Source organism: Scomber scombrus, chromosome 10 (assembly GCF_963691925.1).
Source record: "Scomber scombrus chromosome 10, fScoSco1.1, whole genome shotgun sequence".
Taxonomy (NCBI): Eukaryota; Metazoa; Chordata; class Actinopteri; order Scombriformes; family Scombridae; genus Scomber; species Scomber scombrus.
Window position 1 is genome coordinate 4506181 of NC_084979.1, and position 17427 is coordinate 4523607.

At 38.4% G+C, this 17427-nt stretch overlaps 1 protein-coding gene across 1 annotated transcript; it reads right to left on the reverse strand.

Annotated features, from left to right (window-relative positions):
- Positions 1 to 2903: 2903 nt before the first annotated feature.
- fkbp1ab (FKBP prolyl isomerase 1Ab) lies at positions 2904 to 12902 on the reverse strand. The gene is made up of 5 exons (XM_062426964.1): positions 12806 to 12902; positions 12581 to 12628; positions 9806 to 9918; positions 7991 to 8149; positions 2904 to 4433 (listed from the first exon to the last, which is right to left on the reverse strand). The coding sequence occupies exons 1-4, from the start codon at positions 12840 to 12842 to the stop codon at positions 8021 to 8023; spliced, it is 327 nt and encodes a 108-aa protein (XP_062282948.1). The 5' UTR covers positions 12843 to 12902; the 3' UTR covers positions 2904 to 4433; positions 7991 to 8020.
- Between the last annotated feature and the right edge of the window lie 4525 nt (positions 12903 to 17427).

A 17427-nucleotide genomic window follows, 5' to 3' on the forward strand; every position in this document is an offset into this window, starting at 1 on the left:
CTCTGTACTGTATAGGATGCAAATTTCATGTCAGACCTTTCCATTATGGAAATTATGTGCAGTAGGAACATTCCACTGTGATTTTTAACTGATTTAATCCCTTTGCTCCTTTATACAGATGCCTGCCGCCTCACAACATTCTCCCTCACTTAATAAAAAACATATACTGGTAAGTTTCATTTTTTAAGCAGAATGATCTAATTTATATTAAAAGAGCAGCAGTGGTGACTGTTAACCAGCAACTCTTTTTATTAGACTTTGGAGACAATCCTTGCCAGGGACATACAGTTGTAACGTTGTGGTGAGAATGTAAGAACTGTGGCTGGAAATCCGGCTTACTGTGGTGCAACTAAGGGTTGGAATGGCAGTTAGCAGCAGATTTTGTCAAATCAAATGGTTTTAATTAGCAGTGGTGGAGGAGGTACTCTAATTCTTTACTTCAGTGAAAGTAGCAATATCACAGTGTTAAATACGCCATTGCAAGTAATAATACTGCACTAAAAATGAACTAAACATACATAAGTATTGTCAGCTAAATATAGAGGAGCTCATTTTTGCTATACATAATGTACTGTTGAGTAAGGCTGGATTATCAACTGTGCAAAGTGGGCAACTCCCCCAGAAGCCTCATGTTCAGTGTTAGTTCATTAGTAGTAGATAATCTGATTAACTGCTTGTTTTGGAATTTGTTCCACTAAGTACAATATCAACTGAGTCAAGTCCTGGGTTATTATCTCATCTTTGTGGTCCTGTCCCACAGCAGATATCCATCTTGTGTCACAATCTAGTTTTATGATCGAATTTTAATATTGATTGTTAACATGTTGTACATTCAGAATCTGAATCATCTTTATTGGTTATTGACGCATACAAGGAATTCGACTTTCAATACAATACAAATAATGCAAACAGGTGAAGAGTGCTGAGATAAATACTAAATGATTAAAAACTGAATGATGTGATATTTTACATACATATATAGTAAGTAGGTGGTTATGTACAGTATTTACAGCCTGTTTAAATATAGACTCTTTAAATGAAAGAGTACAGTCTATACTTACTCTATGTGTAACGTGCCTTGAGATTACTTTTGTTGTGATTTGGCGCTATATAAATAAAGATTGATTGATTGATTGATTAATATACAGTAAAGAGTGAACTAAACAAATGTGTATAATTTCTACATACAGACAGTATTATAATGTTACTAACTACTATGTTCCTAATAAGTTGTGTTTAATCAAAGTGCCTTAAAAAGTAATGACTAACCTAAAAATGAAGACACACCAGGCCATGTATGAAATTACAAGTATTCTAGGATAGTGTTACTCAGACTGTTGAGGAGATTCTATGTCACAAGGTACTCAGGGACCCCAGGACTATGTACCTGGGTCTGATACCAGGTGACTTTATTCAAAAGAAGGACATCTATATCTTCAAAATGTTGATACTGGTGTGTAAAAAGGTCATTACAAGGAGCGCAGGACATTGGCTGGATATATAGAGGAAATGTACTCCATGGAAAGACTAACTCATTATCTAAGAACCAAAGCAGAGACCCTGGATCCACACTGGCAAAAAAAATCGACTGTAAATAAAAGATGAGTCAGGTCCTTAGTGGACATGAAATGAAAGGGACAAAAGTTGTAAGGAGAGCCTAGTGCCCCCATTTATTTTCATTCTCATATATTTTTAATCATATTATATTTTCCGTATAGCAGTTTCTAATTTTGATATCAAAACTTTTTGTGCATTGGGTTTTGCATAATTGAAAAAGAAAGAAAAAAGTTTAAAAGAAAATAATGAAGACGCAGAAAACCTGGGGTCATTTATGTCCCATGAATAATGACAGGAGGGCCGAACAACACATTTATGCCCTGTGACACTCCAGCTATGATATTGTGTATTTTAATCTTACATTTTATATGATATGTTTTGTATGTAAAATGTCAAATAAGTAACATAATCAGATAAATGTGGTGAGGTAAAAAGAACCATATTTCCCTCTGAAATGTGGACTAGAAAAATAAAGTTGAATCAATTGTAAAAAGGGTTACTTATAGGGCCAAAAATGTCCTCGTCAAAAGACTGCCATGAAAATATTATAAATTAATATTATTTTCCATGAATTATTTTTAATCAATATAAGTTATGGTAGTAACTATCAAATATTCATTCGTTTTCAGGATTTTAACCCTTTAAATGCCAGTTTGTTAACATAAAACAACTGTAACATTTCATTATTTTCCATATACTAAATGCAAAGTAAATTATTATTTGGGGGAGGGGGTGTTATCACAGTCTGGGACATGTCAATGATTAGCAACAACATTGATTTTGATGCATTATTATTTTTTGTGCAGTGTCAGATTTAAAAAACAAACCCCCTCTATCTTCCTTAGGGACAAAAATGTCCCAATTGAAACCCATCAAAACTACATTGTTTGATCCCCCTTCCAAAATATCACTCTTTCATGCATTCCTGCATTTTGGGCTGTCATTTTGGAGCCCTGGCTTCAAAATTGTAGTTGTTTTTGGGTTTTTTTAAGAGTTTTTGTCTAACAATTTTGTTTATAGTGTATTATAGACCTATTATAAGTGATTGGTTGAAATTTAAAAAGAATATCCTTGGAAAATTTTATGCCAAATGCATGAACATAGCCCAAAATGATCAAGAAAATAAAAATGAAAAGCCAAAAAATGTCCTTCATGAGGCACAAGGGTCAATGTACATTAATAACTTTCCACCACTGTAATTTAAATAAGTGGCAAAAACTGATTTTGCTGCCCATGATGTAAAACATTCAAATTAATAATCAATAAATCCCCATGTGAGACAAAACTATTAGTAGTGAGAAAATATGGAGGAAAAAAAAACACACTTCCAGAAGCAGGTGGAGAGCACTTCTTTTATTTGAAATGTCATCATTGGTTTAGCCTGCATACAGTAACGTATCAGCACATAACTACACAGTACAGAGGTGGACTGCTGCCGCACCAGTTGCAGCTTGGCCAATATGTAACATCGACAGCCATTAATCAATATCTGACAGCCAGGCCAGCATAATTCCTTCATTTAAACTCCATTTAAAACTATTTCTTTAAGATACAAAACCACTATAGCCTTGCCTGTGTGTCAGCATTTTTCTCCCACAGCAGACTCCGATTAGGCAGTGTGGTATTTTACTGACACCTCGACAAGAAACAACAAAAAAAACACTAGCTATCGTCATAGGTTAAACACTAGCTTCGTCGATTCTCAGAGATAGAAAGTTGGCATCTGAAAAATACATGATTGAAGTTGTTACACAAAATAAGGTTAGGGGGGTAGAGGTGACAATTTAATTGATTCCTCAACCCCCCTTTTTTTGTAAAATTTCAAGCATTTCCCCTTTTTTTCTAAGAAAAGAATAACAAACTCCAATTTTATGTGCATCACTGCAAAATCCTGTCTTTGCACTGTTCTTACTGGTGTTATGGCTTTAAATGGGGTTTAAAGACTTGGCGAGAGATGAGAAGGCAATGGTAATGCAAATCGGATGCAAAGCTTTTCCACACGTACATACTAAGAGTTTCCGCCGGGCCTTGAACATGCAGACGGGGTGTGGGGGGGTGGGGTGGGGGGTAAGGTAGTCGTCATGTGTCGTCTGGTGGAGATATTTAGGCACACGTTAAAACTATCTACAGCTGTGATTGGCTCTCTAATTAAAACCTTTCTTTAGCTCGCACTTGCGTTCAAGATTTCACCGAGAAAGTAAACACAGTGGTGCTGTATAGAAATGGGAAGTTCCTGTGTTGCACCATTTAAGGCCGACCATGACGACGATATACCACTGAGCGCCGTCTCTCAAAACAGAAACTCGTTGCTTTTGTTCCAATTTTCAGCTGAAATGGGGTTTAAGATACAAATGTGTGCTTTTTTCATTGTCTTTTGTACACTTTTTTTTGTTTCTTTCATATAACAAGCACCAGCTCTCAAACATTCTAACACTACTACTCACTGACTCATAGGAGATGAATGTCGCTGCTAGTGGTTCATTGGTATTTTGTACTTGTCAGCATAACCATGCACAACCAATACTTATATTATAAATAAAAGAAAACTAAATAAAACCAAAAAAAAAAAAAACCACACACACACTCACGCACGCGCGCACACAAAGAAAAATAAAGCGCAATACACAAAAAATTCAAGATTAAAAACATGGAGGTTTGTAAGGTTATGGCCCATAGTTTGTTGTTTTTTTTAAGGAGGAAGAAAATGATGGAAAAAATAGAATAAACTCAGTCACATAGACAAAATAATAACAGAAAACGTCATAGTTTGATGAAATCATAACCATAAATATGGTGGAACTATAGACTCAAGCCTCTTATAGAATCAAGTGCAGACTCTCCTAGCTTCTCTCCAGGTCACCCAGGTAGGAAGTCACCTGTAAAGACAGTTAAGAGGGAAAATTTAGGATGAAGCACAGTCACAGTATGCCTTAAATCAGGTATGTCCAAACTATTCCATTAAGGGCCATGTGGCAGCAGTTTTTTGTTCCAACCAATCAAGAGCACATGATTTGACCAATCAGCTGTCTGAAGACTGAGATCATGGAATAGTTTGTCAGTGAAAGCAGATATGTTTGGGTTAAGCATGACAAAAATAAATAATAATGAGCTAAAATATGCTAAAAAGCTCTGAGATGTAACATTATGTCCTTAATTGTACTGTTCCACATTTTTCTAATGTTACTAATTCTCATATACTCTTGTCTGACAGGTGACACACAGTATTTGTATTAACCCAAGGTGCTCATCAATTCATCAGATTGATCTTTCAAGTCCTCTCATTGGATGATTGAGACAGCTCTTGTATGGAAGTGTTATGATGCTGTCTGTGATATGCCTGATGAAAATCTGAGAGACTGAAACATTACAGCAACTTAATAAAACAAACAGCAGTGAGCGAGACAGTGTGGGGGAGTTTTTTTTTCATTTTTTGATGGTACTTTCCTCCTACACATCTGCCACTACTCACTACTTTAATTGTTAATATAATAACATAGATTTGAGCTTGTTTGAGGCTTAATCGATCTAAAACAGGTAGGAAATGTGTCTGCTACATCAAACATCCTCCATCAACAACACCTCTCTGAAGGAGCAGCCTGGACTATGATTATAGTTTGAGACATTAACCTTTAGTTATCATTGAGACCTGCATGTATTGACAGCCTGCTGTTTTCACTCCACAATTGAATCAACTTAAATAAGATGAATGGAAACAAAATGAGGTGACGTCAAATAGTTGGATAACTGTGTGTTATTTTCAAGATTTTTTGGTGCATGTTTTTCTATTGTATTTTTTTATTTTTCATCATGTGCTGCAGTTGTTGTGATTTTATCTGTATGTATCAGTCAAGGCAGGATTCCCTACTCAGAGGGTGATACAACTTTACAGCTGATGGGATTGATCATTTTAAACATCTTTGTTATTTTACAAGACTTTACTCAGATACCTCACTGCTTGTGGGTGCTGCTGTTTACTTTATTATCTTGGTCTCTTACTGATATTAGTGTTGCAAACTAGTGTCGATTTTAATTTACACTCCTGACTCACAACACGACTTTTTTTGTTAACATGGGATGGTGGAGAATGCTAGAAAAAGTGTAGCCTTAGGGCCCATAAAAGAGCCTTAATCCACCAGTCTGTTGACATCAGATAAGTGCAATCAATCACAGAGCAACTTCACTGATAATGGAGATTGTGATTTATAATTATCAATATGAATATTAATATGAATTTAAAGCAATCCTACCAAATCCTATATCCGGCTGGTATTGAACGTGCACCATCCACCTTCTTTGGTTAAAAAAGGTTAGCGTAGCTTTCCAAGGACCATATAAGGAGGTTTTGCATGTTTTAGTAAACTGTAGCTAACTGTGCTACACTATTCAACACAGTTAGTCTTCTTTTAGAGTGTAAACAACTTTGATTTTTTTTTGAGACAGGACGGTCTCAATGGTCAATGGTCTCAAAGTCTCTTGAATAAACTGTGTGAACTTGTTGTCTAGTTAGTGATTAAGCTAGGTAGCTTCTCAACCTACAACGTGTTGTCTAGTTAGTGATTAAGCTAGGTAGCTTCTCAACCTACAACTTGTTGTGTAGTTAGTGATTAAGCTAGGTAGCTTCTCAACCTACAACGTGTTGTCTAGTTAGTGATTAAGCTAGGTAGCTTCTCAACCTACAACTTGTTGTCTAGTTAGTGATTAAGCTAAGTAGCTTCTCAACCTACAACTTGTTGTCTAGTTAGTGATTAAGCTAGGTAGCTTCTCAACCTACAACTTGTTGTCTAGTTAGTGATTAAGCTAGGTAGCTTCTCAACCTACAACTTGTTTTCTAGTTAGTGATTAAGCTAGGTAGCTTCTCAACCTACAACGTGTTGTCTAGTTAGTGATTAAGCTAAGTAGCTTCTCAACCTAAAACTTGTTGTCTAGTTAGTGATTAAGCTAGGTAGCTTCTCAACCTACTCAGAGACTTTTTTCCCCTTTCAGCTTTATTGAATGAAATGATGTAGAATCTTTTCAAGGTGGAGTTAATGGGACAGTTTAGAGAGAATGTGTTAACCGTTACTTCTCTAGCTGCCACGATTCACCAAGTAGCACCAATTTTTCTTCTGTCTGCCCAGACTGAAACCATTGCCGCGTCTCAAATCTCGTATTTCTACGATACAACATACGATAGGATATACTTTTATTGTCCCCTTAGGGAAATTTGAGACAGTTATTACACTTAATATTTTGAGTGTATAAGTGTGTTCACACTGAGAAGTATGGAAAAACTTGAGTAAAAGCGCTATGAGTAGAAAAAACAGTTGTGTAGAACTCTGGACAGTTCTTGTCCTCAACAGTCGCTATCTTGGCTACGTAGTGGAAGGAGAGGGATCACTTTTCAAACAGGAAATGGCGGTCGAGGACGTTGTAAAAACGGTGGACATCGCTACTTTATACAAATGTAAATTATACATGTGTTTTTTCTGCACTAAGCACCACTATCCTGACACATATAAGCCATAATGATTTGGCACTGCAAATGATAACACGAATGCTAACTCTAGCTTGCTAACACTAGTTAGCTTACTAGCTAATTGTCATTTACGGTAAGTACGCAGAGACGACACTAACCTGTCATAATTTGCGCACTGTACAAGTAAGTACATATTGTACACAGTGTACTATACAAGTGTACTAACAGAAGTATGTGACTTGAGACACAGCATTTGTATAAATGTGATATTTTTCAGACTCTGCCGCTCTGTTCTTCCTCTACGCTGGAACATTCATTCTGTCCACAGTTCAGTAGCTGGCAAAGCATGTGGAAATATTCTATTATAAGTGTCTCCCAAAGGAAACAATTTTATCAATCTGGGCAGACAGCAGACACATCTGTGGGACCATAAACATACACTTGAGGATGCAACAAATTAACGTTTAGATTCTTTACTAGTCCCATGAGTAGAAACTACATTCTTTAACCGTTAGCACCATAAAATATCCCAAAAATGCCATGATAACCTGAACCTTCAGGTGGCATTCACACTGATATTAGCTCTGAGGGTCAAAATGCGGCCGTGTCATTCATTTGAATGGGGGCAGCGTGTTGACACAGAGGGCACGGCAAGACTACGCTGACACATATGGCAAAAAAAGTTGAACTGAGCTCAAGTTTTTGCTGCAATGTCCGGCATCCGGCAAGACGCCGCGTTGGCCAATCACATGCATGCAAGCACACATTCCTGGTGGATTACTTGTGCAATCTGAATGCTGTGTTACTGCTGCAACGAAAGGTAAAATAGTTACTCTTGTAAGATTCTTGTAAGGTTCTGCCTTTAAATGCATTCATCTATAGTTCTAACTCAACTTCCTGCTTTATATTTCCTTGTCTTGTCCTGATTTCAGGCGGAACACAGACGCAGAAGGATGTGATTTGTTGCAGATTACTTACACACACAATAAAATATGCGGTGGATTTGTTTCATTCCAAACCCAGCAGCTCGACGTCAAAGATGAGGGTGGCGTTCGGAGGGATGATGCCCGGGTGGCCTTTGTTTCCGTAAGCGAAGTCAGGCGAACAGGTCAGCTGGGCTCTTTGGCCGACACTCATCTGGAAGGAAGGAGGAGGAGGAGGGCAACAGACGACAAAAAACAGAGGACAGAGAAGGAGACAACAGAGGTCATGTGGAACAGCTGGAGGATTCTGTTAATTGGATCATAATACAGTCTCTGCAGTTTAGGTTGGATAATAAACCACAGGGGACATCTCTCAAACTAATGATGTTTCATTGTTTCTTAATCGAGTTCACTCTCACGCACTCTTTATTGCACCATATTTTATGTTCCAATCATTAACATGCCTTATTCAGACATCTAAAGACTGATGTTCTAACACACAATCAGAGGGAATAGAGAGCATTAAACTACACTGCCGTGAATCTACAGGACCTACAGAGAGGAAGCATCATTCACCAGACACTTCATCTAAATGCTGTGTGACATATAGAGCTGCATCCATGCTGTACTGGCCCACTGTTTGCAGCGTTAATGGAGATCTTGGTGAGAGCGAAAACTGGATAATGGAACCATGTCAATAAATGAATGTGTTTCAGCAGGACACTAATTATAAGCCGTAAAATGCATTTCCTTTCCAAATCATCTCTGCCTCTGAATCATGACTATTAAAGCTGTTTAGTTGCATGACTTTTTTTTCCCTGGAATCTGTCCATACCCACGGCATTAATAAACACACTGTAGAACGTCGAGCATATCCATCTCTGAGAGGCTGAAAGAGTGCAGCTTGTAGAAATCAACTCACAAAGCTAATATTTATATTAACCCTTACATACTGTTCATAGTCTGACTAATAATTAGTCTCTACACCAATTCACATTCATAAATTCCCAATCAGTCATTAATAAATGTTTGATTCATCTTATGGAAAAAAGACTTCACAATCACTATTTTATGGTCCAGGAGAACAACAAACATGTTTAATTGCTGATTTTTTTATTTTATTTTATTTTTTTGAATAAACACAGGTTAAATTTGTACATTTGCATATATAAAAATTTGTATAAGCTGCACAACATTTTTTTAAATGACGCATTTTATTTCCATTTTTGTATATTCTGGCGTCACATTAAGAAAAGTCCACCTAGCAGAAATGTGTATTGGGTGTTTTTGCAGCTCTCACATGTTAAAAATGGATCAAATTTGACCCTGAACAGTATGTAAGTCTGTCTTAACCCTTTTTATATTTTAGAGCTGTAAGATCACCATATACACATTCTTTAGCCAGACTTTTCCCGTAATGTGAACTACAGTGTTTGAAAGAATTTTTTTAACATTTTGTGCAGCTGATACACATGTTTATATATGCAAATGCAAAATTTTGTCTCTTGTTTGTCTGTTATTGGTGAGCCAAAGACACTTTTCCACCATGGTGGACAATAAAGTTTTATTCTATTCTATTCTATCAATAGACCTCATTTAAAGTATACCTCATTTTTTAGATAAAGACTGTTGTCCTGGTGACCACGCAACTAATCAAAAATCAGCATTCAAACTAGTTGTCATCATATTCTATAAAATGTTCTCTTGGGACATAAAATAGTGATTGTAAATGTCTTTTTTCCCATAAGATTAATCAAACCTTTATTAATGACTGATGGGGAATTTATGAATGTGAATTGGTGTAGAGACTTATTATGAGAATATGAATAGTATGTAAGGGTTAAATGAACCATTCAGTTCTTCGTCATACCTGCACTACACCTTCTTCCCAGCCTCGGATCACCTCCTGCTTGCCGATCTTGAACCTGAAAGGCTTGTCCCTGTCGCGGGATGAATCGAACTTGCGCCCGTCCGTCAAGGAGCCTACGAAAAACAGGGATTGAGAGAGGAGTACAGAGTCAACCATTACCTCTGAACAAGCACAACAAGGCAGGATTCATCACTGGGAGGATTTCTGCACAGATCAGATAATAGAATGATAGAAAGATTGTGTCTCTCAGCTGGAATAAACTGTATTTATACCATTTCACAAAATATACTGGAAACAAATATATCCTCCGAGCTTGTCTGACATCCATCTTCCCCTGCTGTGTGTATATCGAGAGCGCAAATGAAGGGATTCCAAGGATCTCCGAAATAGACGCTGCAGCTGTCTGAGGGGTGGGTTTCAGTGTGACAAGTCAGGAAAAAACACAAGCATCAATCCGCAGAATAGCACGGTCCCCTCCAAGACTATTTACACCAGCGCTAATACTGTTATTAGCACTGGGGAAGGAGTGTGTGAGTGTAGTGATGGTTTATGTGTGTGTGTGTGTGTGGGGGGGGGGGTGAAGGTGCAACATCGCGCTTGTTTTAAGGCACATCAGGGGGCGTCTGGCGAGATGCAGCCTGTAATCCAGGCAGTGGAGTGGGTGTCCTGCTCTCCTCTGGACATCTAGATAGCAGGCTAATGGAATTATCTACGAGAGCTGTGAGAGGTCCTATTGAAAAGCATCAAAGCCGATACTTCGCATGTCCTGTTTCAGCACCGAACAGTGCAGACGCTGACATTTTCACACGCCGAACGTTTCCTCCACACAAAAAAAACAAGAAAAACAACCAGCAAATCCCAGTTTTGATCTTCATTTTGGACGTCTACTTTCACAAAGGCTTGTGTAATGGAATATCCTGTTTCATGTCGCATTTCAAGGCTTGCTTTGTAGGCTGACAGGAAGGGAGACCGCCCCAGAGAGGAAATCCTGCGATATTAAAAAAAACCACACACACATACACACATACACACACAAAAACAAAAAAAGAAGCAGGCTGATCTTCCTCATACCTAGAAAAAAAAATACTTCAATGGGCAAAGGTCCAAATCAGGCCAAGTTACATAATCTTGAAGCAAAGAGGCTTGTGTTACAGGGTGAGTTATGTCTGTCTCACCAGGCAAGACAAGAAGACGAAGAGCAGCTTCGCAAAACTGAGAACAGGTGCAGACAAATATACATACCGGGGGAAGGAAAAGCCACCTTGAATCCCATATTTGCTGCCGATGCCTCTACTGTTTGCACTGTATTTATATTGTAGTCTCTTGTAATGCATTTTAGCAGCAGGGCCCGGCCTGTTTGTGCACCACACACTGAAATATCTCAACAACTGCTGCGTGGATCGCGATGAAATTCGTCGCAAGCATTCACGGTGACCACAGGATGGATCCCGATGAGATTGGTGGACACCCTGAAAACGATACATCTTTATCATAACACCGCTAAGCCTAAGTTGAGCCTCTGAGAGCTGCTGCGTGGCTGTGAGCACTTATCTTGTTAGGATATGATTACATTTAAATGAACCATTTGTTGTATGATAGCAGTTTGAAGATGCTGCATGCAAAACAAGACAGTTGAAGACTAAACTTGGACTCTTTTTTTTAAAATTTACTGACATGTTGTAGAGAGCACATGCTCCATTAAAAATCAGTGCAGAATATACACTGTTAGATATAGATTGATAGTGAGTGCCTTGAACGCATCATAGTCCCTATAGTGATGCATTGGCAGGAATACTTTAAATATTTAGGGTGACTTTAAACATGTTATGTCTCTGGAGGAATATTACAGCAATATTAGAGTTAGTCATCCATTATTGCAGTCGCCCAGACGGTTATAATCCGCTCAACTGAACGCCACCAACCCCCCCCCCCCAGAAACTCCAACAAAGACAGAAAAGCGCTGGAAATCAGACAGGATTTAAACCCCCGCTGTCTGGCCGGGGCTGTCTGTCTGTCTGTCTGTCTCTGTCTGTCTGTCTGTCTGTCTGTGTGTGTGTGTGTGTGTATGTGTCTGTCTGTCTGTCTGTCTGTCTGTGTGTGTGTCTGGCCCTCTGAGTGAACCCTGCGGCGGAATCCGTCTGCTGTCTTCCTGTTATTTTGTAACGTTCCTCCAGACAAGACAAAAATTAAAAAAAAATGACCACATTATCCGCCGATCTTTGTGAGACTGAGTGGAATGATCCAAAAGAGAGAAAAAAAACCACACACTGGAGCGCGCATGATTTTTACGCAGTGCCGTGCGCTCTGTCCCCGGGACGCACCACCACCACCTCCACCACCCCTGCTGCTGTCAACATCATTACACATCCCCTACATCAACTCAAATGTGCTTCTAAATTGTGTGGAAGGGGTTAAAATGTTCACGCAGCCCAGTGTGTGAAAGTGAATGACAGTCATGCCTCTTTGCCCCACTGCCTGCAAGCGTTTAAAGGCTCAAACATGTCCGCTGTGGCACAGTTTACCACACATTGTAATATCACTAATAACACCCTTAATGTCCCTACTGTATTACAGTGCGCGCTTGTGGTTATTTGTCACCAAAAAGGAGACAGTTGCCCACAGCCGTCACTCCTCCATGAGTAAAAAATAACCAGCTATAACGTGCAGAATCTGTCCATGCATGCAGAATAGGAAAGAGAGGGAGGGAAGGGAGGGAGGGAGAGAGAGAAAGAGGGGGGTGTGGGTTAATCACAAGTTTCTTATTTAAAAACTCACCAACATAATGCACCACACACGTCTGTCCTTTTTTGGGGAAAGTCCTTCCTGTGGAGAAACCAAAGAGGCGCTTATTATAATAGAGCCGAGCGACGCAGTTATGAAGGCGGCGTATCTGCGGCTGTGTTACACATATGCAAACAGATGAGTGCATTGTTTTTTTTTTTGTAATTTTTTTTTTTTTTTTGCACAAGTCATTTCCTTTTCTTGCAGATCGCTTTTTACCGTCGCCAGGGGTTATTGTCTCGATTTCCACTCCCATGATTTGTTTTGTTATAGCGGTGTGTTGTGGAGCTGTCCTGCACCCGGCAGCACACTCTTCCCGCAGTGTGTCTGTGTGTGCTCCTCCGGCGGATGTTCTCAGCTCTCTCTCTCTCTCTCTCTCTCTCTCTCTCTCTCTCTCTCTCTCTCTCTCTCTCTCTCTCTCTCTCTCTCTCTCTCTCTCTCTCTCTCTCTCTCTCTCTCTCTCTCTCTCTCTCTCTCTCTCTCTCTCTCTCTCTCTCTCTCTCTCTCTCTCTCTCTCTCTCTCTGCAGGGAGAACAGCATCACTCACTCCTACTCTACAACAACACTTCCGCCCACTACCTCCAAAGTAAAATCTGTAGGCACTATAGAGGGATTTCATATCATACACACATAATATTATAATAACATCATCTGAGTTCATTAACATAAAGTCGGGAAATTATAATGAATCAAGGCAGAAATTGATGCTGTACATCCTATAGAAAACCTTAAAGGATAAGCTCACAGTTTTTTTTAAGTCAAGTCATGTGTCCATATGAACACTTACAGAGGTTTTTTTCACTGTAATCATTCTTCCTGTTCATAATGGAATAAAATGCATATTTTCTTTTTTCTGATACACATTCCTATTTATGCAAATGTACAAGTTAATAAATTTAAATAAGTTGGATTCATCATATTCTATAAAATGTTCTCCTGATCATAAAATAGTGATTGATAATGTCTTTTTCCGATAAGATAAGATAAGATATTCCTTTATTAGTCCACAACGGGGACATTTGCAGTATTACAGCAGCAATTGGACAGTTAAAAATAAGAAAAATAATAGAATAAAGAACAATAAATAAGTATGAAAAACAATAATAGTAGAATATATAATAAAAAATAAGATTAATAAGATGAACCAAACAGAAGGATTAGTCAAACATTTACTAAGGACTGATGGAATTTATGAATGTGAATTAGGCTGTTAAAAGATGCCCTTTAAATGTGCTTTCAATGGAAGTGATGGAGGACAAAATCCACAGTGGGTCCACACATCTGTTTGAACTGTTAACCTCTGGTAGGCATTATAGGTCCATCAAATCCAGAACCACCAGATTCATAAACAGTTTCTATGCATACGCTATAACCTCATTAAACAAACACAGATAATAAACCCTCCCCACCTGCCGCCCTCTTGCACATGAACCCCTGTCCTGCATTTTTAAATGGTTTCATTTATTGTACATTCGTTGTATTTATTGTAAATTGTTGTATCTATTTATTTATTGTATGTGTGTACCGCAGTGGAGTAGCACTCTTAATCTCGTTGTACTGTAATGTACAATGACAATAAAGGTATTCAAATCAATTCAATTCAATTCAATACACAGTCATTTAAAAGTAGATGATCAGCTTCTATTGAGCTTCAACAGTCTGAGTTAGTCATATCAAGTGATATCTGACACATTTACAGTCTTTTTAGCATCAAATTCCCTCTTAGTGTTTCTCTGTTCAGCTGTGGTGGAAGTATTGTAACAAAAAGACTTTGACACTAAAAACACTGTAATGTTGAAACATGGAAGACTTGATTTGACTCCTTTGGACGACTGAAGCTTCATATTAGCTTCACATCAACTTTTAAATACATGTTTACACAGGAGGAGGACTGTGGATTTTGTCCTCCATCACTTACATTGTAAGTGTATTATGAAGGGATCTTCTAATGGTCAGTATGAACAGGATGAACGATTACAGCAAGAAAAACATGTTTCAATGTGTATTTAGGCTTCTGACTGATGTTTTAATCCACTTTACTGACCATGTATATATACAATGGATCTGAGCTCTCTATGTACTTACACACAAGAACAATGTGAAGGTAGAGACACATACACATAGAGTTAAAAGAGTCCTGACCATAAGGACAAGGGCTCGAAGACTGTGACTATGTATTATTACATTTTTCCTATTGCTATTACTACTACTACTATACAGGAGGGTAGGTGAAAAAAAACATACTTACCTTTGATATAATATAATACATGCATAGGTTCTCCTCCCATGTACTGTGTAAATGTAGTATTCCAGTGAGTGTGTATTACCACTGACAGCAGCCTCAACTCTGCCATCACAACTGCAGCATCCATATATCCCATTTTATTCCAGTATAACAAAACTAGATTAATGGAGAAAAGGCTCCATACACTGACTCCTCCTCCCAGCTGTTGATAAGTGCTTTTTCTTGTATCACCTATAAACAGCAGATGTTTTCAGAGTGACCAAATAAGAAAAAGTCAATTTCTATGAAATTGCACACATGAGCCCAACAATGATGAGTAGATAGTCATCCTCCTTTAAAATAATGGAAAAAGATGAATCTGCACATCTGCCAGATGTGCCCTCTGGAATGGTACACAGGTCTGACATGGCAGACTCACCAGGCCACGTGAGAAAAATGCTTTTATTTCGAAGGCATGTGAAGAGTGTGGTTTTCTTGCACCTGTGACTAACTTGACACGTTGTAGGTAGAGTGTGTGATACTATGCAAAGTGTGTGATGCATGCTCTTTTCTCTCTCCTCTATTGTTGGGAGATCTACTCCACTGAATAAAAAACACTGGTTTTATATTCACACACTCTCAGAAACATATTCATTAAACATTTGAAATCATACAAAAACAAGCCTTTGAAAAGGAACATAGCTTACAGTGCAGTGGGGGGCATTGTGGACAGCAGGATGAAGGCTTAATACTGCAGTGGGAAACTAATGGAAAGAGAGAGAGAGAGAGAGAGAGAGAGAGAGAGAGAGAGAGAGAGAGAGAGAGAGAGAGAGAGAGAGAGAGAGAGAGAGAGAGAGAGAGAGAGAGAGAGAGAGAGAGAAGTGGTGGTGTCTCTTAGTGTCCCAGCAGACACTCAGAGGCTCCTCCACTCACCTCCTCAGAGCAAATTTGCATCCATAGCAACACCTGAATCCTGCACAATCCAATAACAACAACAACAACAACAGCGAGTGCTTATATTATCCACAGGTATCATTATAAATCTAGAAATGTCATATTGGTATAGAGGATTACGGATGGATAGAGCAACATAGTATCAAGCAGGAGTGATTTTTGTCTTTTCTAACTGAAAGAGCAGTGGAATATTTTCACTTTGAAGCTCTTGAACTTTCTCCATGACTCAATAAAGTGTAGAAAGTGCAGCTCGATAGTGTTCGGGGGTGTTTTTGCTGAGGTCACCGTTACAAGAGCAGATAATTGGCTCCAAGTGCGGGTCGTGGAGTGTCCGTGTGGGTGTGTGAGCACGGCCACAGAGATAAACGCTGGTGCAGAATACACTGAATATAAATAGAGAGTGCAGATCATTTTCATTTCAGATTTTCCTTCCATGCTTTTAAAGACATGGTGATATCGCAGAGAGTACACAGAGGTAAACATCTGGCGAAAAAAAACCCGTCTGAGATTATACACCCCTTCCCAACTAAAGGGGCCTTTTCCACAGTATACATTCTAATACAGGAGGAAAATGAATGATGGCTGAATTCCATTTAGCTCCATCAAGTTTTACAGTAAATATTATGAGTACTGCAGTATTATGAGTGATGTAGTATGCAGTATTACAGTAAAAGTACTGCAGTATTATGAGTGATGTAGTATGCAGTATTACAGTAAAAGTACTGCAGTATTATGAGCGATGTAGTATGCAGTATTACAGTAAAAGTAGTGGTTTGGTCCCTCTGACTGATATATTATTATCTATGACATCATTAGATTATTAATAGTGAAGCATCAGTGTTAGAGCAGCATGTTACTGTTGTAGCTGCTGGAGGTGGAGCTAGTTTACACTACTTTATATACAGTTAGCTAGTTTAGTCTCATGGTTCCCAACCTAGGGGTGGGGCCCCTCCAAAGGGTCAGCAGATAAATGTGAGGGGTGGTGAGATGATTAATGGGAAAGAAAAGTTCTGATACATAAATGTGTTTTCAGTTTTTTTACTTGTTCTCTAATCTTTGATTTTTGCTGAAATATTGGATCATTTGAACATTTATTAAAATCAAAACGTGAGAAGTTTAGAGGGAAAAATCACTATTTGGTGGAGCTGTTAGTTTAATTACTTCATGTTCAGACTACTCATGTCATTCACTTGAGTACAACCACGGTACTAAAATACCAACTGTACTTCTTAAACTGTGTGGGAGTGTTTCAGTATGTTTGTGTTCAGTTTAGCCTCTGAATGAACTCAGAACTCACCATCTCTTCTGTTATTTCCCTGCAGTCTCTCTCTTTCTTCCTCTCGTCTTCGTATGTTTTTGAAGCAGATTCATAAATAACTCTGGGATATTTTTCATCTCTATGTGACTCAATTAATTTTTACAAAGGTTCTCATTTATTTCACTTCAACATTTCTGGAAATCTGACTATTGCCCTGAGAAATGTATAATCTGACAGTATAGCTCATGTAAATGCACTGAATAATGATACAGGAGAAGTCTCTATGATACTAACACATATTTAGATTAACCACAATATTCCATTTCAATAACAGTCTCTACAATTCTTGTTTCCAAGTCTATGAATATTCATTTACCAACTATAAGAATAAACACAAGACCATAG